General features: G+C 29.7%; 3 protein-coding genes across 3 annotated transcripts; 2 read left to right on the top strand and 1 right to left on the bottom strand.

The window, feature by feature from the left end:
* Positions 1-1,555: 1,555 nt before the first annotated feature.
* Positions 1,556-3,455, bottom strand: LOC113381791 (succinate dehydrogenase [ubiquinone] iron-sulfur subunit-like). The gene is given in 8 exon segments (XM_026620484.1): positions 1,556-1,864; positions 1,924-2,120; positions 2,123-2,149; positions 2,284-2,442; positions 2,512-2,672; positions 2,857-3,024; positions 3,186-3,329; positions 3,442-3,455. Coding segments are annotated over 8 exon segments (1,173 nt in total). The 5' UTR covers positions 3,450-3,455.
* A 2,001-nt stretch (positions 3,456-5,456) lies between these two features.
* LOC113381775 (peroxisomal targeting signal 1 receptor-like) lies at positions 5,457-8,048 on the top strand. The gene is made up of 11 exons (XM_026620483.1): positions 5,457-5,666; positions 5,742-5,861; positions 5,944-6,066; positions 6,154-6,240; positions 6,316-6,493; positions 6,571-6,692; positions 6,763-6,948; positions 7,012-7,226; positions 7,292-7,445; positions 7,546-7,715; positions 7,817-8,048. Exons 1-11 carry the CDS (start codon positions 5,457-5,459, stop codon positions 8,046-8,048), a joined length of 1,797 nt encoding a protein of 598 aa, XP_026476268.1.
* A 477-nt stretch (positions 8,049-8,525) lies between these two features.
* LOC113373874 (arfGAP with SH3 domain, ANK repeat and PH domain-containing protein-like) lies at positions 8,526-25,001 on the top strand. Its single transcript, XM_026614145.1, has 18 exons — positions 8,526-8,876; positions 15,543-15,615; positions 18,789-18,937; positions 20,531-20,782; positions 20,892-20,977; positions 21,090-21,249; positions 21,408-21,506; positions 21,591-21,750; positions 21,840-22,055; positions 22,146-22,368; positions 22,437-22,617; positions 22,708-23,001; positions 23,091-23,210; positions 23,408-23,591; positions 23,666-23,968; positions 24,041-24,246; positions 24,362-24,574; positions 24,695-25,001. Exons 1-18 carry the CDS (start codon positions 8,751-8,753, stop codon positions 24,893-24,895), a joined length of 3,246 nt encoding a protein of 1,081 aa, XP_026469930.1. The 5' UTR covers positions 8,526-8,750; the 3' UTR covers positions 24,896-25,001.
* The last annotated feature ends 740 nt before the right edge of the window (positions 25,002-25,741 follow it).

The raw sequence follows: 25,741 nt of genomic DNA, 5'->3' as shown, positions 1-25,741 counted from the left end.
GTAGCGTGAACAACTTCCGTTAATTCATCATAAGATTAACTTATTAAAGTTTTGCATTTTTTATTGCGGCTTACCGTTAATCTGAAATTCTTATACATATAATATATGTAAATAATAATTATTATATATATATATATGTGTGTATGTGTATGTGTATGTGTGTAAAACATGAGGTGCCCTAAATATTCGTCATAGAACTCACAAATTTTCGTTTAATTCGCTATTTAATATTATTTTTTATCATCAATGTATGAAGTTTCGAGAAATTTAATTTATCAAATTTCTCTATATTAATTTTTCATAAAATGTTAGTAACGACTTTTATAGTCGTTACTAACATTTTATGAAAATAGTATATATGATATACTATTAATAATATAAAATAGTATATATAATAATATAGTTCTTTCTTTATTTGCAATTTTTTACTACCCATTTTCTAGGGTCCCCCCTCTAACACCTTGACCTCAAGCAACGCGTTATTCTAGGTTAAGATGCGATACTCAATATTTTTGAAGAAAAACAGCATTTGAAAGAAAACGGTGGATATTTTCATAATATACGTAGATCCATTTTCTAGGGTCCCCCCTCTAACACCTTGACCTCAAGCAACGCGTTATTCTAGGTTAAGATGCGATACTCAATATATTTTGAAGAAAAAAACAGCATTTGAAAGAAAACGGTGGATATTTTCATAATATACGTAGATCAATGTTATTTATATTTATTCATAATTTCAAACCCTGTAATATAATTTTTAAATTAGTTCCAGATAGTAGTGATCTTCCCGTTGAAGGAAGACAATTTGGAGGTTTTGGAGGATTGATTGAATCCAAGCGCAGGTGGTGGTTGTCCTCTATGTGATTCTTCAGTCTATAGTTATTGCAGTCACAAATCTTCATGACTCCTGTTGCTGCGGAGACCCCTATTGTAAGATCATTTAAATCAAGCTTCAAAAATTTTAAAAAATTAAATCAGAATTTAAAAATTTTATTTAAAATGGTTTTAGTTCGATTGCCCTATCAGTGCCAGTTCACAGACTGTGGTTCCTGTATGCCAATTCGTGCCAAGAACATCGTTTGATAGCTGGATGTTGTTGTGAAAACTATGGCAAGAAGTGATCTCTATACGTGATTTTAATGTTAAGTATCAAAACATCATAAAAAATAAAAGGAATCCGGGCAAACTTCATTCACAGTTTTTTCAATTAATAGTACTAATGATATCTAAAATCATAAAAATTATATGCTGCTAAAGAATTTATAAATGTTTTTGTATTAAATAACTGTAATGGAAATGGTCTGATATATAATATTTATTACTTTAATGTTGTAGTGTTTATATAATTATAAAAATAATTTAATAAAAACATTTCGAATTTCTAAATTATTTTAAATTACAAAAAAATAATATATTCCTGATTTATAATTACTGATAATTACGTAAATATAAGTAAGACATTTTCATGAGATTGTAATTATGTAATTAATATCTCGATAGTATTGAAAGTATCTTTACTTAAAAAAGATAAATGTTAAAATTCCAAATAATTTATTTAATCGCAATCGTCTTTTTTATCCAAATTACATTTAGGAACTTTGTCCTTTTTTCTTTTTGGAGACTTCTTCATTTTGTCTTTTGATGCTTGTCCCTCGTCGCATTTTGGTTCGTCCTCTAATAAACATTTTGGTACTTTCTCTTTAGGTGGCTCATTTTCTTTGCATTTTGGAGCGGCTTCTTTTTTGGGTTTTGTTGCGCATTTCTCTTCGGATTTTGGTGGCTTATCTTCTTTGCAAACTGGTGCTTTTTCTTGTTTAGGTTCTGGGCATTTCTTTGGCTTGGGTTTTGGTTTAGGTTTCTTTTCCTTTTTACATTCAGGTATTTTTTCTTCTTTGGATTTGGTTTTTTTTTTTTGTCTTCTACGCAGAATTTCGGTTTAGACTTTTTCTCCTTTTTGCATTTAGGTTTCTTTTCTTCCTTGCACTCTGGTTCTTCTGGCTCATCATCGTCATCTTCGCATTTTTCTGGCATAGCTGCCTTACAGCGGCCTTTCCCTCTAGAAGCATTTGCTGCTAAATCAGGTTCCTCCTTTTCAGCGCACCCGGCCAACATCAGTTTTTATTAGCTATTGCCGCGGCTGGATTCAAACCTACAGATTTAAAATTAACATTTTCAAATATTATCATTTTATTAAATTTAAGTGTATTAATAATTAATAGAATGTTAAATAATTTAAAACTGAATGTTTTTTAATATTGAGTAATAGTTTATTATTACAAAAACCTTTAGGGCAAGTTTTAGCGCAGTTCATAATGCTTCTGCATCCATAGGCTGCAAATCGGCAACGCATCTGTTTCAAACGTCTTTCAGTGGCTTCATCTCTACTGTCGATTATCCATCTGTACGCTTGCAATAAAACTGCTGGCCCCAAATATTCTTCACCTGGTGCATAATAAATTTACATTTTTTAATCAGTATCAAGTCTTTTATAATAATCAATATATTACTTACCAGACCACCAGTAAGACGGGCAAGCAGCCGAACAACAAGCACATAATATACATTCATAGGCCCCATTCAATTTTTCACTGTCGCGAATACTTTGCAAATATTCCTCATCGCCCATTTTATAAGTCTCCTCTTTGTAGCAAGGCTCTATAGAAGCGTATTGTCTAAAAAGTAATCAAACTAATTATGGATTTAATATCAAACAAAAACTACAAAAAACATTAAGAAATTGCAAAAATAAAATCTGAAAATATTTAAGAGCGTGAGGATAACAGATATTAATATTTTGTTGCGTTCGTATTCAACAAGTAATGTTACAATATTTATATGTTAATATTTTTTATTTACCTATAAAAGTGCGACATATCAGTCACCAGATCTTTAATGACGTACATATGCGGCAAAGGATAAATAGTTAAGACACCTGATTCTGGTATAGCTGTAGTGCAAGCCAACTTATTTTCTCCGTTTATATTCATTCCACACGAGCCACAAATTCCTTCACGACACGAACGCCTATCCAAATATTTTAGTAAAATATTTTTAAAACGAGATTTTAAACAACCATATATTATTATTTATCTCGATAATTTCAGGTGCATTTATATTGCTATAACAATATTTCTATCAAATAATGAATACAAGATAAATTGGATTTTTTGTTAAATTTTAATTACCTGTATGTAAGTGTAGGATCTATTTCAGTTTTAATTTTTCCCAGAGCGTCCAGTACCATTTTTCCACATTGATTTAAGTTGATACTGTATTCTTGAAGACATGCTGGTTTTTTAGATTCTGGATTATATCGATAGATTTTTATCCTAAATAGAAATAAAACTTATAAATAATGTACTTAATATATAGAGAGGTTCCTAAAGCAAAAACAGTTTTATCAAAAAAATATAAATTAAAATATAAAATTTTGAATATTACGATTTCATTCTTGGTGCTGGTTCTTCGGGTTTCTTTACGGAGTCCTTTTTCTTTGTAGGCTGCATGTGCGTGCAAACTTTCGGTTCTGGGGGTTTTTGTTTGTCGGCTGGTGGTGATGGAGCTTTCTTTGCTGGAACTGCTGCAGGTTTTTTAGAAGCAACAGTTTCTTTACGTTTCGCACCTTTAAAAGATGCCCGTTTCTTGGGAGCTTTCTTTGCAGGTTTTTCCGTCTCACATTTAGCAGCCTTAATAGAACATCTTTCTGCACGTTCCTTCGCTGTCCTGCAAAAAAAGGTATTTATATAAAATAAATTAAATTATTAAGGTTTTCTGTCTGTCTGTGGTATTATTTCTGGTTATAGACTATAATGTGTCTATAAGAATATTTACTCTGGCTTTTTCTGTTTTTCCTTTTTCTCTATGCTATCTATCATCGTAGTCTTTTCACAAGTTTTGGTATCTTGTTTTTTACTACAATCTTTTGATTCGTCTTTTTTCTTACTTTCAGGACATGCTTTACACACTATTTTCGATTTTTTATCTTTATCTGGTGTCTTCTTAGTATCGCAAATATCTTTTTTAGGTTCCTTTTTAATTTTTTCTTTCTCCTCCAGATGTTCGCCACATTTTTGAGGTTTACATCTATCTGGATCATCCTTTTGGGACTTTTTCTGCAAATTTATGCAAGAAGAGCATAATAATAATTAATATGTATGTAAGAAACTAATGATATTCATATTAAATTCTGATATTACGTTTTGTTTTCTTTTAATTGAAAATTTTCTATCAAACAAAATACCTTTTCTTCGTCAGCCTTAGTTTTACATTTATCTACTGGAGGCTTTTTCTCTGGCTGGCAGGGTTGGCATTTTACAATCTTTCCAATCTTATCACACTTATTTTTCTTTGAGGCATCACCCAAAACCGTAGATGAAGTGTTCAACAATCTGTTCGTGATTTGACGACATCGGAGAATTCTTGAGAGCATATCAAAACAGATTTATAATAAAATATAATAAAAACTACAAAATTTTAGAAAAAAAATAGATAAAAAAATATATATTTTGTTTTTCACGCACATAAAAATGACATGACCGGTATGATTTTGTTTTCCCTCAGAGTCCTTGTGTTTTTAATTTTAAATTTATTTTGAAAAGAATTATTAGTAATGGACGACTTAACAATAGAAGTAAATAATCAAACTGAGGTCAATAAATGGTATTAATTGCATGGGAAATAAAGATAATAATTGAAAACTACAGTATAACTAATTTTAAAGAAAATGAGGGCTTTGGTACAAATTTTTAAAGTATTTGTACAAAAATTCCGCTAATTATTCAAAGAAAAACTTTGCCTAGTCTACTATTACAGATATATTTTAATTACAATGTTTCGTGTAAATTTTCAGCCAAGTGTATTAAATAAAAAAAAACATGGAACATATTCTTTGAAGATGGACAAAGAAATTAAAAAAGGTCATCATTACAAAAGATTATGCCATTTAAGAAAAAAATACATTGGATATATGAACTGTACCGAATGGATGTTTAAACCTATTAACATTTATTTAGGTTTGAGCCATACTGTACTTAAGGACTAAATTCAAACTTAAACTATTTAATAACTAATAAACGTATTCGATTGTCGATGGAAACCTCTTCATAGAACTTATTTTTCAAACCGATGATTAAATGTTTTTGTTATTTTTGATATTATATAAAGTCTTAATTATTGTTGGTATTAATTGTTTTATATTATTATTATTTATGTTTAAATAAACCGCTTCAATATGCCTATTGCTCCATCTATGCTTAAATGACAATACTAAGTTGACGTTTGCTGACATTTCAGGTACTTTGAACTTTCGTGTAACGTAAATAAAAAATATATTTTTATTTGTGGTAATAATAAAACGTTTTAAAAAAAACAATTAAACTAAACTAAACTAAATTTTACATTTAATAAAGTTCACTTAAACGTTTTATTTTGGTTAATGCTTCAGAACATTATTTAAAATGTCAGTTCGAGAACTGCTAGAAGCTGAATGTGGGGCTGAAAATTCTCTCGTAAGATTGGGTGGTCATGCTGCTAGAGACACTGCCTTTAAAGATGAGGGATTTAGCAGAGCACAAAATGCTTCTGCAGGTTTTCGACCAGAGCCTGGGGTCTTAAATGAACAACAGTTAGTTAATGAGTTCTTTAGAGAGTTTTCAGGACCTCCACAGGTATATATTTCAATTTGAAACGATGAATGAAATTGAATATATGAAATAAACTTAATAGTTTTCATTCATTGTTAGACATTCAATATGAAAGATCTTCTTAATGAAATAAGACAAGTTGAACCTCATCCAGTTGTACAACCAAATGAAATTTGGAGTACTGAATTTGTAACTCACAATCCCCCTCCTATGCAGCAGGTTTGAAGAAATATATCTATATATATATATATATATATATATATATATATATATATATATATTATACATTTTTTATTATAAGGATCTTGCATTGCAATCAGTTTGGAATGATATTCGAGAAGAAAGTGCAAAAAATGCTATATACCCCAGTCCGTGGGTTAATGATTTTATTCAAGGGCAAGACATGACTCAATCAAATTCCAAGGTAATGTTAGACTCAAAACATATAATTATTCAAAATATTTTATAATCAATTTACAATTTAACAATTTAAATATTTATTAAAAAATAGGAGTTTGATGATTCCAAAGCAGCAAGGGAATCTGCAAATGCCTTAATAAACTCTATTGACAATAAAGGTTTCTTTTCAGAATCAGAGGTAATTTTTTAAAATAATATATATTAAAAATTGATTATATTTATTTGGTAATATGTAATATTCTGTGTTATGTAGTTCATGCAATTTATGAATCGAGTTGGGTCTGGTCAAACTATTATAAGAAATCAGCAAGTAATTGACAATGGTCCTACTGACTGGGCAGCTGAGTTTGCAAACCATGCAAAAGAAGAAAATACTTTGGATAATGTAGCAGATTGGGCGAAAGAATTTGAAGAAACTCAACCACAAGCAGGTAAGGAAATTGCCATATTGAATAAAATTGCATTCTATCATATGTTAATTAATAACATTTTCTTGCTAACATTCTAGATGCATTGGCCGAAGAATTTAATACCAAATACTGGAACAAACTACAAGAAGAATGGAAAAATATATCAGCGGCAGACCATCCTTGGATATCAGAGTTTTCTGATTATTTTGAACCTTATAAAGTATTTAAAATATGTTTCTTTCTGAACAAATTTGCTGCATAAACTTCAATATTATTATTATTAATTTAAGGAGTATAAATTTTCTGAAGACAACCCTATGAAAGAAATTCCAAATGCCTTAGAATTAGGTAAAAGTTATCTAGAAAGGGGTATGGTGCCAAATGCAGTACTTTGTTTTGAAGCTGCTGCCTTCAAAGAGCCAGATAATGCAGAGGCATGGCTACTTCTAGGCAAAACTCAAGCAGATAATGAACAGGTTTTTAAAATATTAACCACATAATATATTATTCAACTTTATTTTAATCAATAAAGTTTATAGGATTCGCAAGCCATTGCTGCCTTACGCAAATGCTTGACCATCACACCTGGTGATTTGACTGCCTTGATGTCTTTAGCAGTTTCATATACTAATGAAAGTTATCAATCACAAGCATGTAATAGTTTAATTCAATGGATGAAACATCATCCTGAATATCATGATTTAGTGCCAGCAAATATGGCCACAGATAATTGGGCAACATCTTTTGTAAATTAGTAAGATAATTAATAAAGAAAATTTGAATTTGTTCATGATAATAAAATAATTTACAACATTATAGTAATCAACAGCAAGAAGTTCAAGATTTGTTTCTCCGTGCAGTGCAACGAACACCCAATAAAATTGATCCTGATGTCCAAGGTGCACTTGGAGTGTTGTTCAATTTATCTCAGGAATATGATAAAGCTGCTGAATGTTTTAATACAGCATTGCAGGTATTTTATTATATATTTTTCTTTTTAATTCTGGTCTTTTAACATATTTTCAATAGTATCCTTATAATGCCTTCATATATATATGATTTTTCTTTAACAGGTGAAGCCAAATGACTTTATACTATGGAATAGGCTAGGAGCAACTTTAGCAAATGGCAATCGATCAGAAGAAGCTGTTGATGCTTATCATCGTGCTTTAGAATTACAACCTGGATTTATTAGAGCTAGGTACAATGTCGGAATCACATGTATAAATCTCAATGCATACAAGTAAGTTGATACATCTTTTTTGGTTTACATGCAGGTATAATGTCTAATTCAAATATACATCAATTAAATTCAAGAACAACTTTTACCATCTAAATTTTCAGAGAAGCAGCTGAGCATTTATTGATTGCCTTGAATCTTCAAGCTAAAACAAATCAGGACCCGGATATAAATAGTAGTCTAAGTGCATCAGCAATTAAAAGTAATAGTCAAATGTCTGAAACAATTTGGAGTACTTTAAGAATGGTGTGCAGTTTAAATGAAAGACGAGACTTGAGACCTGCTATTGAAGCAAGGGATTTAAAAGCACTTAATGAGGCATTCAATATGGAGTGAAAATATTTTATTATTTGTAAAAATGTTAATATTTTTTATAAATTATTTTATACTTTGGTTGATTTGTATATAGTTTATGGTATGTATATATTTGTACATTAAAAGGGTTTATGAAATCTTAAAATCCTTTTACTTAATTCTATTTTGTTTATTTTGGAAGTAAAATAATACAAATTTTTATATGAGTTGCGAAAAGCTTTATCAAATTATAAAATATTTGAATAAGCCGCCATTCAATGGCATGAAGTTCGTAATATGTAATGCGGATCGATTTAAAAAGATCGTGGTAGGTTATCTCGGTCACAGATGCAGTATAATAATCTATGGATTTGCGATGTTATTTTCAGACAGTACGGATCTGGGCATGATAAATATTAAATTGTTTAATAGTAACGTTGTGAACAAATTTAATAATGATGTGATTTAATTTAGATGTTAATAATATTAGTAAATTAATAAATTTCTATAACGAAGCCCACTGAATTCCATAAAATGTCTTATAAATATGTGATTTATTCTTATAAAAATTTGTGCAAAACAAAAATTGCCAAAAATGAAGTTATAAATATGATTTAGGTTAATAATAGTTATTTTAAATTGATATCGGTGATCAAGTTTGTGGAATTTGTGCCCGTGTAGTTCGGATTCAATTGTGCAAGTACAAGTTTGACATTAGCTGTCACAGTGTATATTAAAAGCAAGATGCCAGGATTAATAGCAATTTCTGAATTCGTCGATGAAACTAGGGAGGATTATAATTCTCCCACGACATCTACTTTTGTGGCTCGTATGCCTCAATGTAGACAAACATTAGTGACAATGGACGAGGTAAAATAATTGATTTTCAAAGCAAAGTTTTTCAATAATTCAATTCAGGCACCAGAATTTGGCGAGAGGTCCTATTTCTAATCCTTTCGTCCTTATGCTTATTTCCTCCTTTTCATATTTTTTGCATTTCTGAAAATCATAGCCTTTTTTTCTTTGTTACACATATATTCCTAATTTGTCCGAGTTCTATTACTTATGATATGCTATAACATAAACCGTTATTAACAGCTGATAAGCCATTTAATTTATCTGTATTATTGTTTTGTTTTAATTCACCACCATTCATTAAACTAATAAGTTTTTATCAATTGTCCCATAAGCCTAAATGCTAATTTTAGAAATACATAATTTTTTATAAAATATTCTATTGTTGAACTTGTCAATCGTTTTACAGTTCTTTACACAAACTTGCAAGTATCATTTATTATTGCATTATTTTTATTTAGATTATTTAAACATGTCTCGTCGCCTTATATAATTTCAGTTACGATTGAAATGAAATATTTATATACAATAAATAAAACCAATTTCTTTATATATACATATTTGTATGTGTGAATGTAAGTGATGTATGTGTTTGTAAGCTACTAAAATCTATTTCAAAGAAGCGAATATACTAATTTGTACAATTTATTTATTTGTTTAAAAATATTGTTAATTGCAAAGTCAATATTATTTTTATGTGACATTGACTTCACATACAAGAAGGCTATTGCGTTCAATAAATTTAATCTAAATTACTATTGCATACTGCTGGGTACATGTCTAATAAAATCCAATGTAAAATGAATTTAAGATGTAACTAATGATGTTTGTAATTCATGTCTTATTTGAAAATAGATATATGATAATATAATTTTGACGAATTCACTATTGATATAGATTCACAATCTTCAAAGCTATAAGTCTCTTATTACAACAATTGCAAAGTCTTTATTGTTTAACAATATTCGTTGTAGCAGAATTTATTTAAAACTGTGAATAAAAATATACTTAATTTATGGACAAATATATTTTAATGTGCTACATAGAATCTATTCATCACAATTAATAATATTGGTTGCGCAGGATATTGGCCTTGACTATTGCTGTGCCTTGTAGAACTGCTTTCTATATTACTAGTCTTACAATTAGAGCCAGCATATATTTTAAAAATGTTAAATTATTGTTCAATTTGGAACAGATTTTTCTGGGATTGTCCATGTGATTAATGATATTTAAAAAATATCAGTATTAAACGAATCAAAGCACCGAGTTTGAGCGTTACAAAATTGTTTACATTAACAAATATTTGCCTCGCCACCAACGTGAAAAATAATTGTTTGTAGTTAGTTCTGTGCTATCGCATATCTACGAATTTTGCTTAATGTATACATTATAAAACTATGAAGTTTTATACATTTCATCAACCATTTTACTATTAGTCAATACAAATTTGTAGCTAATTACATGCGCCAACACAAATGCCAAACTATCGAATATGTGTGAAGTATTAGTGATATTATTTATTTGTACACTTAACTTTTAGTGCATGTGCACTTATGATTTTAAATGTGTTAACGTTCTACTTAAGCGTTTCAACTAATACAAAATACATAAAAAAGATTCATAAATTCTATGAACTTTTTGTATGTTCTCTGTCTTAAAATCTCTGAATCAACTATATAAAAGCATTTAGTGAAAAAACATAAAGACACAAATTAACAATTAGCGAGAAAAGAAACTTGGAAATTAGCTCAAAAATTTAAGAAAATAATCATCAAACATTCCACCGAATTCCTTAAAAGTACTAAATTCGTCGAATTGAATGAATGATCATTATTTGTTTATTTAGACTTATTATTAGAATTAAATTTATCTTTTGTGTTTTTTTATTCATATTCAGTTTAGTGATATTAGGCTAGTCATATTATAATTAAATGCATTATCTTAAATGAAATATAAAAAAAGATACCACGATCAAACTAAATATTCGGTCGTATTATTTCTAAGGGGGTTGTTCGGTTTTTATTTATTTTTTTTCGATTTGGAGATTTTTTGATATTATAAAAGCTAAAAACCGTAGAATTATTTTTAAAAAAAATCATCTCAATATCTATTTTTTAACGAAGTTATAGATATATATATCTCTATATGTATGATCCTCTGAAACCGTTTTTTTCATCGCTTCGCAAGCTATTGTATGCCAGCTGCTCTCTTTTTCATTATAATACCTCATGCGCATGACCTTTTTAATGATGACCATCTTTGAACACCATGGTGTATTAAGTACATTAAATTAAATGGTGTATTTAGTTTATTATATTAAAAACTTTAAATACGTTTTTCTCAAAATGACTTTTTTCAATGCGGTGTGACAAATTAAAAAAAAACATTTTTTTTAATTTGTTCACCATTGCAATACCCTAGTCCCTCTACCTCAAACAACTTGATAACATAACGCAAAAAAATTTTGCGAAGCTTTTCGCCCTAATAACAAGGCCTTTTTTGACACTTTTTTTAAAAAATAGCTGCCATTTTTTTCCTTCTTGCTTTATTTCTTTCATTTTGGTAGGGGGCTGGATTGAAACTTCTTCTTCAACATAGTTTTTTTTTTTGTTTCGGGCGATGCGCAACGGATTTATCTATGGCACCGCAAAAGAGATCGATTTTGCTGGTTAAAAAATGACGGCGAAAATAAAAAAGAAGATAATTTCGTAATATTCTATGATTTTGTAATTTTTGTTTAAAAAAAACCGCATGTCTCTATGATAAATACATTTCGAGAAAAACAAAAACAAAAATACCTTGCATTTTTTGTAAAAAAAAAAACGAAAAACCCCCTTAAATAAATTATGGAAAAAAAAACTCAAAAACCATATTACAATGTTAATTGCTGGAGGTGACTTACAGATTTATTTATTGAGTATGAGTGCCATTAGGTTGTATTTGTTGTACAGGAACTTATCTTGAGATATAGACCCAATTTCCGATTTTCAATTAATTTAATTTATAGTTATAATGTAATTTCTGATTGCTAAATAAACGGATACTTTGTATACATTTAAATAGAAGAGTATCAACACAAATAACTTATACTGGCCAAGGTTGTTCTACCATGTTTTTTAAACGTCTCATATTATAACATAATTTGACTCTAAAAATAAATCAATCGCTCCTTAAGTGATCTAATGTAAAGTGATGCCTGGTAATGTGATAATTCCAAATGCCCTACTTTTCGTGAAGACAGAAAAAATAGAATTTTTATTTATTTTTGTTAGATAGAAGGGAGGATATAAATAGATAGCTAGGTGTAAGAGGCTTTTTGTCTTAAGGAAAGTTGTATGAATTTCTTGACATGTGTAAATAACCAATTTACTTTAATATAATGAATAGTCATTTATTAGTATATAGAGTTGATTCAGATTAGAATGACGTTACTATGTTAGAGACTATTGCAGTTTGTTCAAAGTTTAGCAAATTTTGCTCACATGCTAGTTATTTTCGATAAATAGTTTAAATTGAGCATAAGACTTACATACACCGTGCATGTACTATGAGGGACTTTAATGAATTTATTTAATTTAACCACTTATGGTAGGCATATAATATTTTAGTTCATTAAGATCATGAACACTATCAGTATGCAAAGATTCATTAAAATCATCAAAAAAAATAAATGTTTAACAATTAATATACAAAGGTCAGTCATACCTTCACCAAAAACTAATCAGCACCTTTCCCAACTGATATCTTTCCAATAATTATTGAATTTTCGAAATCGGTTTAAGATATTGGCGAAAAGGCATTTTGCACTTATCTGTTAATGATAAAAAAAATTGCAAAATATAAAATCTTGGGGAATTTGAAATTTGTTATTTCGGATTCTTCCATCAAATCGAGGGAATTGTAGAAATGTGAGTATTGAATATAGCGTTTTTTATTTGAAGGTTGATCTAGTGAGTAGCTGTTGCCCCAATTAATTCTGAATGATACACTTTATAATATTTTATTTTTCTTATCGCGATATGGGTTATTGTTTCCGCACAAATACAGCTTTCTATTTCTTTACAGCCATTTAATAACTTCCGTTCTGATAAATATGTAATAATATTTATTATTATCAATGAAGTTCAATCGGCTGCATGATTTATAGTATAAATATGATATTTTGCGATAAAAGTTATTTTGCACTTTGGTCGTGAGAATAGTTATTTCTGTATGTAAAAATAACATACACACATATATATGTACTTTGCTGAAAAAACGATACCTCTAAAACGAATTCTGATGTTCCGTGCATTGACCCAAAGATGGGGATTGAATTTTGAAAAATTCCGTTTTAACTCATTTAGAGTGCTCCAAATGTATAACAAACCCCAACTGGCCGATCCACCCATGCTTATGGTTCACCCCCTGGGATCGCCAATTAGAGGTCTTTCATACAACTATTGGAAAAAATCATTGTTTTTAGTACTTTTCTCAGCAAAAAATGTTTTTTAAACAATTTTTTTGGGTATTAATTCATACACACACAAAAAACTTTTTTACAAAAAAAGTATTAATATTCTTTGTTTCAATTTTACAATGCATTTTGTCTCTGCGTTTCTATGCTGCTAAGGGATGTTACGGCGACGAATTAGAGAGGCGGGCAATATATTCCAGATTTGAAACTAAAAGACTTCAAACAACAGTCATGAGTTTTACATAGTTTTATTTGCATGTGTTATGATTAAATAACTTTTATGATAAAAATAAATCGCAGATTTCGTCATATTGAAGTACCCAAAATGATGCAACTTTTGTATGGTGGACCTCTAATGGGAGGCATTGGTAGATCGGCCTTCTAAAGTTACTGAGAGTTCGTCATACATTTGAGCATTATTGGGGCGCTCTAAATGAGCCAAAACAGGATTTTTCAAAATTTGACCCAATCTTTGGGTGAATGCATGGGATTCATTTTATAGATATGGTTTCTTCGGCAAAGTATCTTATTTTGATCCGTAGTATACGAAAATCATATGTGCCTATGCGACTTTTTTACCCATACAAATCGACCCGTCCTAATATATATACGAGGTGTGTTCAAAAAGTACCCGGAATTACTAATAATTAAATTTCGCGGGTCTGGAGTGTCTGATTGTCAAAATTTTTTTTTTATTGTGTTGGTATACATGCCCCTAAAGTATGATGAAATTTTCAGCTATATTCACTGTTTACTTTGTCTGTGGTAGTCGCTAAGGTTCGACGTGTTTTTCTGAGCTCGGCGATTTTTACAATGGAAGAATTGAAAAGTCAAAGAATTTGTATTAAATTTTGCGTAAAAAATGAAATAAAGTGTTGCAAAGTGCAAAAATTCACCAGATATGGCTCCGTGTGACTTTTTCCTATTCCCAAAGTTGAAGAGACCCATGAAAGGACGGCGGTTTTCCTCGATTGAAGAAAATCGCTGAGAGTGCTCAAGGACATATCAAAAAGTGAATATCAAGGGTGCTTCGAAAATTGGAAAAAACGCTGGCATAAGTGTATTATATCTGGGGGGGACTACTTTGAAGGGGACCACATTAATGTAGACGAATAAATAAATATTTTTTTGAAAAAACGAAAATTCCGGGTACTTTTTGAACAGATATTATATATACTTATTATATATATATATATATATATATATATATTGTAGAATTTCGAACAAGGACCCAAAAGTAATAAAAAACAAGAAAAGTTTTTTGGAAAACAATTTCTTCATTTATTTATTTAATTACTGTCGACGTTTCGGAACTAGGTACGTTTCATCTTCAGGACATCTGTCAAGAAACATGATCTTGATGAGATTCAAGCAAACAATATGTTTAGGAAAAGAAAATGGATTTTTCTTAAATAATAAATTAATTGCAAATAATAATAATAATAATAATGTACAGAAATATGATAATATGATCAAAATGAAAATGATAAAAATAAATGAGTGGATTATCTTACTGGATTTATATATATATATATATATTATATTTATAATATATATATTATATCTATTAGTCATTCGCTAGATGTCGAACGTTGCACAATCGTCACAATTGTGACAAATTGAATACCAGGAACGAATCATAATTGTTTCGCATCATGACGCATATACAACTGATATCATATATTAATGTGCTGATTAAACATTTGCCTAATTTATTTTTAATTAATTTACAATAAAATGTAAATTCGTCAATTTCAATAAAGGCTTTGCGATGCGGGGAAAGTCTTATTGCAAACTTTCAAATAAAACGTGACAAGCATTTCGATGAATATTTGCCGTTCCAGTGCTATATTACGCGCTTGTATATGTTTAAAATTAAACAATGATCTACTAACACTTGTAGAAACAACTGTTTGTTATATTTTGGAACTAGATGTTATTCGCATTTTTGTAATGGAATGTAAACTTAAAGGAATATACAAATTTATCGAAAAGGTGTCATATCATATTTGTATTCTTTTTGTTTTCTTACAAACTAATTCAACTTAATTCTAGAAACTCAATAATAGATGGATATCATTTACAACTAGATCACTTAGATAGATATGTAACATTGTTATTTGAATGGATGAATGAGAAAATAATATTAGGCATTAATCATTACCTTTTAATTAAGTACATTTCAATAAGAACCCATTAATTTTAATTAATTTTTGTTTCAGATTCTTGAGTATGACCGCGAAGGCTTAGCGAAAATGAAGAAAGCTGTTAAAGCTATACATAACTCTGGAAACTGTAAGTGTTTCTTTCATTTCAAAATATCATAAATCTATATATATATATATATATATATATATATATATACGTATATATATATATATATATATATATATATATATATACTCGTATATATATATTTTGTAGAGTTTCGAACAAGAATCCAAAAATAATACAAAATAAAAAAACAAGAAAAGTTTTTAATAAACAATTTCTTTATTTAATTATTTGTTTACTGTCAACGTTTCGGAACTAGGTACGTTCCATCTTCAGGACATCTGTCAAGAAACATGATCTTGATGAGATTTAAGCAAACAATATGTTTAGGAATAGAAAATAGATTTTTCTTAAATAATAAATTAATTGTAACAAGTAATAATGTACAGAAATATGATAATATGATCAAAAAGAAAATGATAAAATGAGTGGATTATCAGAACAGGATATTAAAAATGATAGAAATTTTTTGAAAGTTATGGAAAATTTTTTTAAGAAAGGATTAATGATAAAATTGAATTAATTACCTGTATGTTTGAATATACGTTAGCACTTTTTCACTAAACAAGCATTTTTGACAAAAAATGAATTTGTGAGTTATTTTTCCGCCGAATCCACTGATAATCTCTGAATTCTGAATAATTCACTCATGATCTGAATTCTGATAATCCACTCATTTATTTTTATCATTTTCTTTTTGATCATATTATCATATTTCTGTACATTATTACTTGTTACAATTAATTTATTATTTAAGAAAAATCTATTTTCTATTCCTAAACATATTGTTTGCTTAAATCTCATCAAGATCATGTTTCTTGACAGATGTCCTGAAGATGGAACGTACCTAGTTCCGAAACGTTGACAGTAAACAAATAATTAAATAAAGAAATTGTTTATTAAAAACTTTTCTTGTTTTTTTTATTTTGTATTATTTTTGGATTCTTGTTCGAAACTCTACAAAATATACACAAATCCAAGACTCTACCATTCAATATATATATATATATATTTATATGTATGTGTGTGTGTGTATATATATTCAAATCCAATATGAGAATTATTCAAAAAAATATTTATGGTCATATGTTTTCAATGATAATACTAATCGAATATTATTCTAGATAATGTATTTATTTATTTTATTACATGACCTACAGAGCGAAAGGTCAATGGACTTAAAAATACAATTATAATAATGCATAATATAATTTAATGCTACCACTACCTAATTATAATATTGCACAATACTAAGTTAATGTTAATTCTAAATTAAATGTAATATAAGAACTCATTAATAAAGTATTAAATATGAAGCAAAAGGATTAATAGTGAGATTTTCCCAGAAAATTTATTCTAAAATTATGTATAAGATTATTATTTTTCAAAGATTATTTGTTAAATAGTACTTAAAATTAAATGCAGCTCTATAAGCTATTCTACTACGATTTTCTGCAACAATAATAAAATGAAAAATCATACTCATAAATGAAGTAATAAAAATAAACCATATATGACGAACTGCCTACAGTGAGTGACTTGCCTAAAAAAGACAACTCAAGTGGTTCTATTGGCCATTTTTTTAAGTCTTTTAAGTCGTTTTAATTGATTTAAGGGGCTGACCATTAATCACCTGATCGATTTTTTAAGGATTTTTGAACCGCCCTCCCTCTTGTTAATACATGGTGAAATTCAAAATTGTATTAAAAATTGTAACATTTTTGATTTTATTGCTGTAAATTTTTGGGATTTTTTAAAAATACAGGTAAAAATAAATACACCCCTCCCTCCCCCACGTGATATTTCATGATTTTTGTCAACTCATGATTTCATGATTTTTTGTCAAATCACCCCCCCCCCCATAAAAACCTCACGTGATTAATGGAATCTAAGTTGGTGTTGCAATTCTGTTCGAACGAATTTTAATTTTATGATGATGGATAAAGCTCTTGTATCTGACAAAATATACTATCAAATGCTGTTTTGTTTCCTTACAATATTTTGCAGAAACTATTTTTTTTTTCATTTTTATTTTTTAATATTTGCTTATCTTAAATGTGAACTTGATTATCTTATATTTGTGTATGTATCTACAGTAAAAATTCATAATTAATATAATGATTACTACTTATCATTATCAATATTATTATATAATTCTCTTAACCAGGGGGATGTTAAATATGTGGCTCTAGTTTGTAAATCAGCTTTATACCTTCACCTATGCTATCTATCTATAGGTTGCTAATAGCACTTAATGGGAACGAACACTCATATTAGTCGGACGTAGAATATAATGGATTTTGATTAAAACGCCCACTAAACATGTGCGATGATATAAAGCAGCTGTATATGAATGTTATGTAATGATTTTGGTATATAGATCTGATTGAGGAGCACCAGCTTCCTGGTTGATTTCAGTTTTAAATGGTCATGGTAAAATTCTCCTGTTCGACATTTTTACTATTATTATAGTGATTTATATATTATATTTATGAATGTATCATTCATATATTTTATGCTTTTATCAATATATATAAGCGATAATTCATGATGCTTTACTATATTATATAGTTCATATAAAAAAAAACAGATAAAAACTAAACTAATAATTGCAAACCAAAAAATGAAATAATTTGTACTGTTACTCAGTGCCTCTTTTTTAGTGGATGTCACCATGAAGAAAATTATGCAAAAATTCACTGTAATTCATCCATATCAGTGAAAGACATTAGAATCTATCCATACTTTTCATATTTTAATAACATTATTTGTCGAAGCGTAATTCTACACTTATTGCGGCTTGTATGAGTTGTCAATTTTCCCATGTAGTTTTCAATAAAAATACAAAACAAATAAAATGAGTCAACCGAAAAGAAATACTGGTAGAACCTGTCAACATCTTCAACGGATCTTTTAGCTTTCTAATGAATAATTACAATAGCGAACGAATATAATTTTATGCAAGATGTGTAATCGGATATGAGTAATTGTGTCTTGAGTTTATTTACAATGTAGGCACGAGCGATAATTCTTACAATGGAAAAATCTTGTTTCGCTCCAAAAGCAATTTAAACGAACTATATTGAAATAAAGAAATATAATTGAATTTTATCAAATATGCAGTAGTTATTTATCTACTCTTAGCATTACCAATTACAAAATAATATTGCTTTTTCATTTCTATGAATTTACAGCGCACGTTGACAACGAAATGTATCTATCACACACACTGGAACGTCTGGCCGGAAACGCTATGAATAAAGATCCGGAACCGGATATTGGAGCAGCTTTTTTCAAATTTGCTGTAGTCACCAAAGAATTGTCCCAACTGATGAAAACACTGGTTAGTCATTTGTTATTTAATTTAATATGATAAAAATAATAATTTACTTATATAATCATATAGATTTTATCAGCATAATAATATGCGCATAATAGTTTATATGCACTCAGGGGCGTAGCGTGCTTTGGCGGGTCCCCGTATCAAAATTTGTTTGGAGGCCCCTTCAAGAAGAAAATTTTTTTTACAAAATATCGAAATACATAGTATTAAAACAATATTTACTTATTATTTTAATTATTTATCTATCTAATTTTCTCTAATTTTCGGAATATTTCACAAATGATTCCAGATATTTTTTCACTCTCCTTGCCTTTTTTTTGAAAAAACTGACTTACTTAGTGATCTTTAAATTTTATAAAGTTTCTGTCTCTAGGAACATACAGGTCTGGTAGACATTTCTGTCTTCAAGTATTTACGTAATTGTTAATTAGTTTTAATTTTAATTTTTTTTAAGCAGTTGCGATTTTAACTGTAAATTGTAATTAAGGGCCTAGAAAAAATGCATACTGTTATTTCGTTGAGAAAACTGGATGCAAGCCTATTGCATCCATCATTGTACCTTAATGAAATAAATTTCTAAGATTTTTGTATTAAAACTTATTTCTAGAACTATCAATGGGTCATGATCATATGAGATATTTTACAATATTTCCTTACAGTAATTCAGTCGACAGTTTTCCGGAAACGTTTATTAATTCTCGATTTCAAAAAGACAAATGTTACTACTTACGTCGCAAAGGTTTTGAAATATTTGTTTGGTTTGTGAAATTAATATATCCAAACAGCAATAGTATACATTAAAATAAGATTTTGGGTCTAAAATTCTCTCATCTTGTGATAATAACGCTTCTTCATCTTTTGTATTTTGTTCTTTAAAATAGTTATTGCAATCCATCTTTTTGCAAATTATTTGTACTTCAACAAACTATTTCAATAAATTTTCATATCTTAATTCGCACAGTATATTCAAAAGATTACTTAATAAAATACTAGTTTTTTGTAAGTCATTACTTGCGTGTTGTAAAGTTTCAGAACAGAAACTTCTATTTTTTAACAGTGCAGAAAGAAATCTGAAAATGATTTAGTAGATCATATTTATCAAAATCTAATTATTAAACTGACGCGTCATGCAGACAATTTAAGTAGGAACAACCACAAACAAAAAACGATATAAATATAACTATAAAAATTCCAAGTTCCAATTTTCGATAAGGAATGTAAAATCTGAATTAGTATTATAGATTTGTTAACTTATCGAATGTGGAAAAGCTTTACTAATTGAATTGATTGCTAGAGCTTGCAGAAATAAATTCTCTTAAAGCGTTAGCTTACAAGTTGAACGAGTCTCGGTAAAAAAGGGAAATGCAAAGTACGTTAAAATTATTTTTTTGTTGAAAAATTGTAGTTTTGCTTTCTGCTAGCGCTCGTTGGGGGCCCCCTTGGCTCGGGCGCCCCGTATTTTTGATACGGATGATACGGCGGTAGTTACGCCCCTGTATGTACTTCTAATTACATCATAACATACGTATGACATATATGAACGTGTATTTATTATAATTCGAACGAGGAAATTTAAGAAAATTGCCTTTTTAGATGCAAAAGGTGAATACAATTGTCATGCAACCTGTAGAAGCTTTACTTAAGGGTGAATTACGTGGAACTGGTGAGTTAAGGCGGCCTTGTGATAAGGCTCTTAAAGACTATGATCTTCGTTATGGAAAACTGGAAAAAGAAAAACGAGCCGCTGCCAGAGAAGCAGGTCTAATCAGGCAAGAAGTAGGAAGCGCCGAAGTTGCAGACGAAACAGAAAAAGAGCGCAGACTTTTTCAATTGCAAATGTGTGAGGTAAAAATCGCTTATTAAATGTCATTTAAACAACATTCTTAGCAAATATTAATTAAATATGTGTGAAATGGTTACTAATACGTTAATAATAAAATGATTTTTGTTTTAGTATCTTATAAAATTCAACGAAATAAAAACGAAAAAGAGCATTGAACTATTGCAGCATCTAGTAGAGTACTACCATGCGCAAACCAAGTGAGTGGCGATTACTTCATTTAATTTAATTTATTTGTTTCTGTTTGAAAATAAGTTTTAAGAAATCTTAGCTCTAGTTCTTTTAAATAATTACCATTTGTTGCATTTTTAGTTATTTTCAAGATGGCTTAAAGACAATAGAACATTTCGGAAGTTACATATCTGATTTGAGTGGGAATTTGCAGAGAATTAGGCAAAAACAGGACGAAGAGAGACGAAGGCTTTTGGAGTTGAGAGCATTACTAAAAAGTGCTCCGGGATTAGATAGAGAGGTAAAAAGAAAATTTATTCTATTTTTTACCATGCTACTAATAATTATTGTTATTTTATCTTAGCAATTTAACAATGTCATGTATAACTTATTTATATTCTGAACACCGCCAACTTTTTTGCTATTTTAGTATTAATCAATTATTTTTTATACAAATAGAAAGAAGAACGTGGTTTATATTCACTACATCAATTACAAGGAGATAAAAATCTTGGATGGACAAAGTCCGGTCATTTACTCAAAAAGTCTGAGGGAAAGGTATTAGATATTAAATAATATAAGATTCAGATTATAATATTAAATTATAAAATATATTATTGTGTATCGATATTTATATTATAGGTTCGAAGAGTATGGCAAAAGCGAAGGTGTCTTGTACAGGCAGACGGTCTTTTAGATATATTTCACGCGTCGGAATCTAAACCACCTACTAGAGTTAATCTACTCACATGCCAAATAAAACCAGTTCCAGATGATAAACGAAGCTTTGATTTGATTTCATGTAAATGTTAATCGATATTAATTTGATTTATATATAATTTTTACGACCTGCATACTATTTGTACTTTAATATATATATATTTTTTTCAGATAACCGAACATACCATTTTCAAGCGGAAGATGAACAGGATCGAAACGCCTGGCTTTCTGTTTTAGTTAATTGCAAAGAAATGGCTCTGTCAAGAGCGTTCCAGGAGCCTCAAAGCGCTGGAAATCCCTCTCTGGTCGAATTGCAGCAAACTATCATTAGATATGTGCAGAGACTTCCGGGGAATGATAGATGTTGTGACTGTAACTCTACAAATGGTATGCAGATTTTTTATAAATAATATATTAAAAATGTAAATTTTCAAATTAAGTAATTAATACTTATTCTTCTTGTTGTTTTTATTTTAGATCCCACTTGGCTTTCAACCAATTTTGGTATAATAGTCTGTATAGAGTGTTCTGGAGTACATAGAGATCTTGGCGTACATATAAGTCGTATTCAATCACTTACTCTCGATAATTTGGGCACTAGTCAGCTTATATTGGCCAGATTCATGAGCAATCAAGCACTTAATGATATTTTAGAGGCTACGTTATCTCTATCACATAAACCAAATGCTTCCAGTACTATGTAAGCAATTTTAATTTTGAGTATTGTCAACAACATTTCAATTTTAATTTGTCTTTATTATTATTTAGGGAAGAGCGGTATAATTTTATAAGGGCCAAATATCTTAGTAGGCGTTGGGTTGTGCGAACTTGTTGCGATGATATTGATAAAGCTAATGAGTTGGAGCATTCAATAAACAACTGTGATCTTGGACAACTCTTACAAGCCTGGGCCGAAGGAGCCGACTTAGGCGCACCACTGCCTTGTTCGGTATCTACATTTTAATAACATGCAATTGAATACTTATTAACCAATTTAAAAAACGAAATATTTATATATAGTTTATTAATTGCTTTACAGGACGATAGTCAGTCTTCTTGTACAGCTCTACACTTGGCAGTCGTGCGTAGCGAGAACGATTCGCGATCATTACCTCTCGTTGATTTTCTCGTTCAGAACATGCCAGCCAATGGTTTGGATCGGACTTGTGGTCAAGATAATATGACGGCACTGCATTTATGTGCATTACACGATCGACCAGAATGTATCAAATTATTATTAAGATCAGGAGCTGACGCTACATTAAAAGATTCCAAAGGTAGAACTTCCGCCGATGTAGCCAATGAGATGGGCCATCATGTCTGTAAGGAATTGGTCAGTAATAGAATAGAACTTATTTATAGTTTTAACTGCCAATTGCATTTTTTGCATTTCTAAAGATTTTTTGAATATTTCTCTTTTAGTTAGAGCACGCGTCACAGCGATATAAAGGTCTTTTTGATAATGTGAATATAGATTGGAATCTTTCACATGACGATGGTTCTACAGACTTTTCTGATGACGATACAATAATTGATGAAAGGGTAAGTTTATACATATATTATAATAATTTGTTTAATTTTGGTTAATAAATTTTTTATAAACTAGTGAATATGAAAAAAAAAATATGTCTTCGTATTTGTTGGGCTTAAAAGAATTTGATAGATTTATAGATATTATATAGATTTGTCTTTATAGAGAACATTTATCATAAAGTTTAAAATTAAATATTGTATTATAGAATGGTTCAGTAACACCAGAGAAACGGTCCAGATCGAGGCCTGGAAGTTATGCAGGTGGCGATTCTCCGGTATTAAGATCAAGATCATCTACTTGTGATTCGCTACAAGGTGGCTGTAGCCCTGGATCACAATCTAGAAATTCGGTACCGATACCAGTACCACAAGCAAGAAAGTCTGTTGGCGGTATGTGAGAAAGTCGATATATTTTCATTAAAAATCTATTTGTAATTAATTATTTTCATAAAATACCTCCACAGCTACAATGCATTCACCGCCCCGTCATCTTTCATCTTCTGCAATGTCAATCAGTAGCAATTTGAAAAAGCGAACGGCTCCATTGCCTCCCCAAGGTACTGCCAATTCATCTGCCAGTTGTGTGACAACGTCTGTTGTCAATATTTATGGAACTTTGCCACATGGAACTCAGTACCAAAATCACCATGTTCAGCAACAGCAAAATCAACCATCACAAACAGGTGGTCAGATCGCTGGTTACCATACTATTGCTGGTCATAGGAGGACGCCGTCCGCCGATGCTAGTTCTAGAGGAGCTATGCTAGGTAAAAATGTTGTTACCTGTAATATGTGTGGAAATACATTTGAAATATATTTACCTACATACATTTTTTCAGCTGGAGCCAAGCAGGTTCTGCCAATTGATGTACCCATCGGTCTTCTAAAAGGTTTAGATAAATCCCAATCCCAATCTAGTAGCGTTTTAAGGCCGAGAATGCCACCGCCGCCTACACCACATGGCTCTAGTGATACAAGATCTTTATCAAATGGAAGATCCACAGAAAGTATATCATCTATGTGCAGTGAACCTGCAATGAAAAAGGTGAACTAAATGTTGCTTATTTATTTAGTATCTGATGACAATGAACTAGGCACTCTATAAATAATTAAATATATAGTATATTGCATAATTTTACATTTAATTACAATTTCTTTAGGCTTCTGAAAAATGTGATACTAACAGTTCGGGTGCGAGTCACTCCCCATCTGCTACCGAGAATAAATTTGATACGAGTTCCATAAGTCCTAATAGCACTGGCGCTAGCCTTAACCTTTCAGGCTTACTCAATGATTCTGGTCTATCTGATAATTTAGGTCTAAGACAAATGGATATGTCCAGAAGTAGTGATGGTTCACCGGGGCATCAAGGGGTAAGTTTTTGAAGAATTTTGAATAAATTCACAAATAGTTTACTCATTTACTTACAAGGAATAATTTTCACATGACTTTATATAAAGATGATTTCCATCATTTCAATTTTTTTTGTACAGTCTCCACCTAAAAAGCGCTGTCGGGCCCTATATGATTGTCAAGCGGACAATGAGGATGAACTATCATTTCGAGAAGGAGAAATAATAATTGTTTTAAGAGATTGTACTGAAGACGACAACTGGGCGGAGGGTCACATAGAGCATCATCCCCACAGACGGGGCATGTTTCCAATATCATTTGTACGGGCGTTGCCTGAATAGTGAGAACTACATGTTGGTGATGATGCAAAAATATGATTGTATTACGCTGGAAAAGTAATTGCAATTTTCTGTTATCTATCTTTCATCGTTTTGTCAGACTTTAAAGAAGCAGGTACACATATTTTTTATACTCTTATTTAGTTCATATTATATATATATATATATATATATATATATATTTGTGTGTGTATGTATCTGTGTGTTTCTGTAAGTGCGAAGCAAATGTGAATTATATAAATTTTCATTTTTTAATAAGGCCCTTTTTTCATATTTATCATTGGTGATATCTAAGACGTTCAAAAGCTTAATTCAATGCTAGGTGTTGTGATCTCGTGAATTAACAAATAATTGTAATGGTATGACTGGTTTTCTACTTAATACAAATGGGCATAGATTTTTCATTTATTATTATTGAAAAGATATTATTCATGCCTAACAAGCCAAATCAAGTTGTGGAAAAAATATATTAAATGATATTGAATTTTTACAATATCTTTCATAAATATTTTTATGGCTGTGCAAGTTTTTCTTCAATATTAAGTGAATGTCAATGAGTTTTTTCAGATCAAACATTATCGTTGCAACTGAAGAAATATTGAAAATTTATGCTTTAGGTTTATGACTATAAGAATGATTTGAAACAAAATGTATCAGAGCATTCTTAAATGAGATAAAAGAGTATACAAGCATACCCTAATTTAACATAAAATTGCAATCTTGTTTATTTGTTAACAACATGTTATTCCAACAAATGGTATTTGTAAAAATATAAAATATGGCAGTCAATTACCATGCATTCAGCTATTGTCATATATATATTTTTATGATAGTATATATATATATATA

Source organism: Ctenocephalides felis, unplaced genomic scaffold (genome assembly GCF_003426905.1).
Source record: "Ctenocephalides felis isolate EL2017-DRISC unplaced genomic scaffold, ASM342690v1 CF-g0.4_SCAFFOLD_00845, whole genome shotgun sequence".
In the NCBI taxonomy this organism is placed as follows: Eukaryota; Metazoa; Arthropoda; class Insecta; order Siphonaptera; family Pulicidae; genus Ctenocephalides; species Ctenocephalides felis.
The sequence above is the reverse complement of the archived record's forward strand: the minus strand, read 5'-3'. Positions and strand labels throughout refer to the sequence as shown.

Bases quoted from the DNA above. Each gene is read 5' to 3' on its own strand.
- LOC113381775 (XM_026620483.1), top strand. From the start codon at position 5,457: ATGTCAGTTCGAGAACTGCTAGAAGCTGAATGTGGGGCTGAAAATTCT. The intron at 5,862-5,943 runs GTTTGAAGAAAT...TTTTATTATAAG, and splicing joins ATCCCCCTCCTATGCAGCAG to GATCTTGCATTGCAATCAGT. The intron at 6,494-6,570 runs GTAAGGAAATTG...CTAACATTCTAG, and splicing joins AGAAACTCAACCACAAGCAG to ATGCATTGGCCGAAGAATTT.
- LOC113373874 (XM_026614145.1), top strand. From the start codon at position 8,751: ATGCCAGGATTAATAGCAATTTCTGAATTCGTCGATGAAACTAGGGAG. The intron at 22,369-22,436 runs GTAAGCAATTTT...ATTATTATTTAG, and splicing joins CCAAATGCTTCCAGTACTAT to GGAAGAGCGGTATAATTTTA. The intron at 22,618-22,707 runs GTATCTACATTT...ATTGCTTTACAG, and splicing joins GCGCACCACTGCCTTGTTCG to GACGATAGTCAGTCTTCTTG.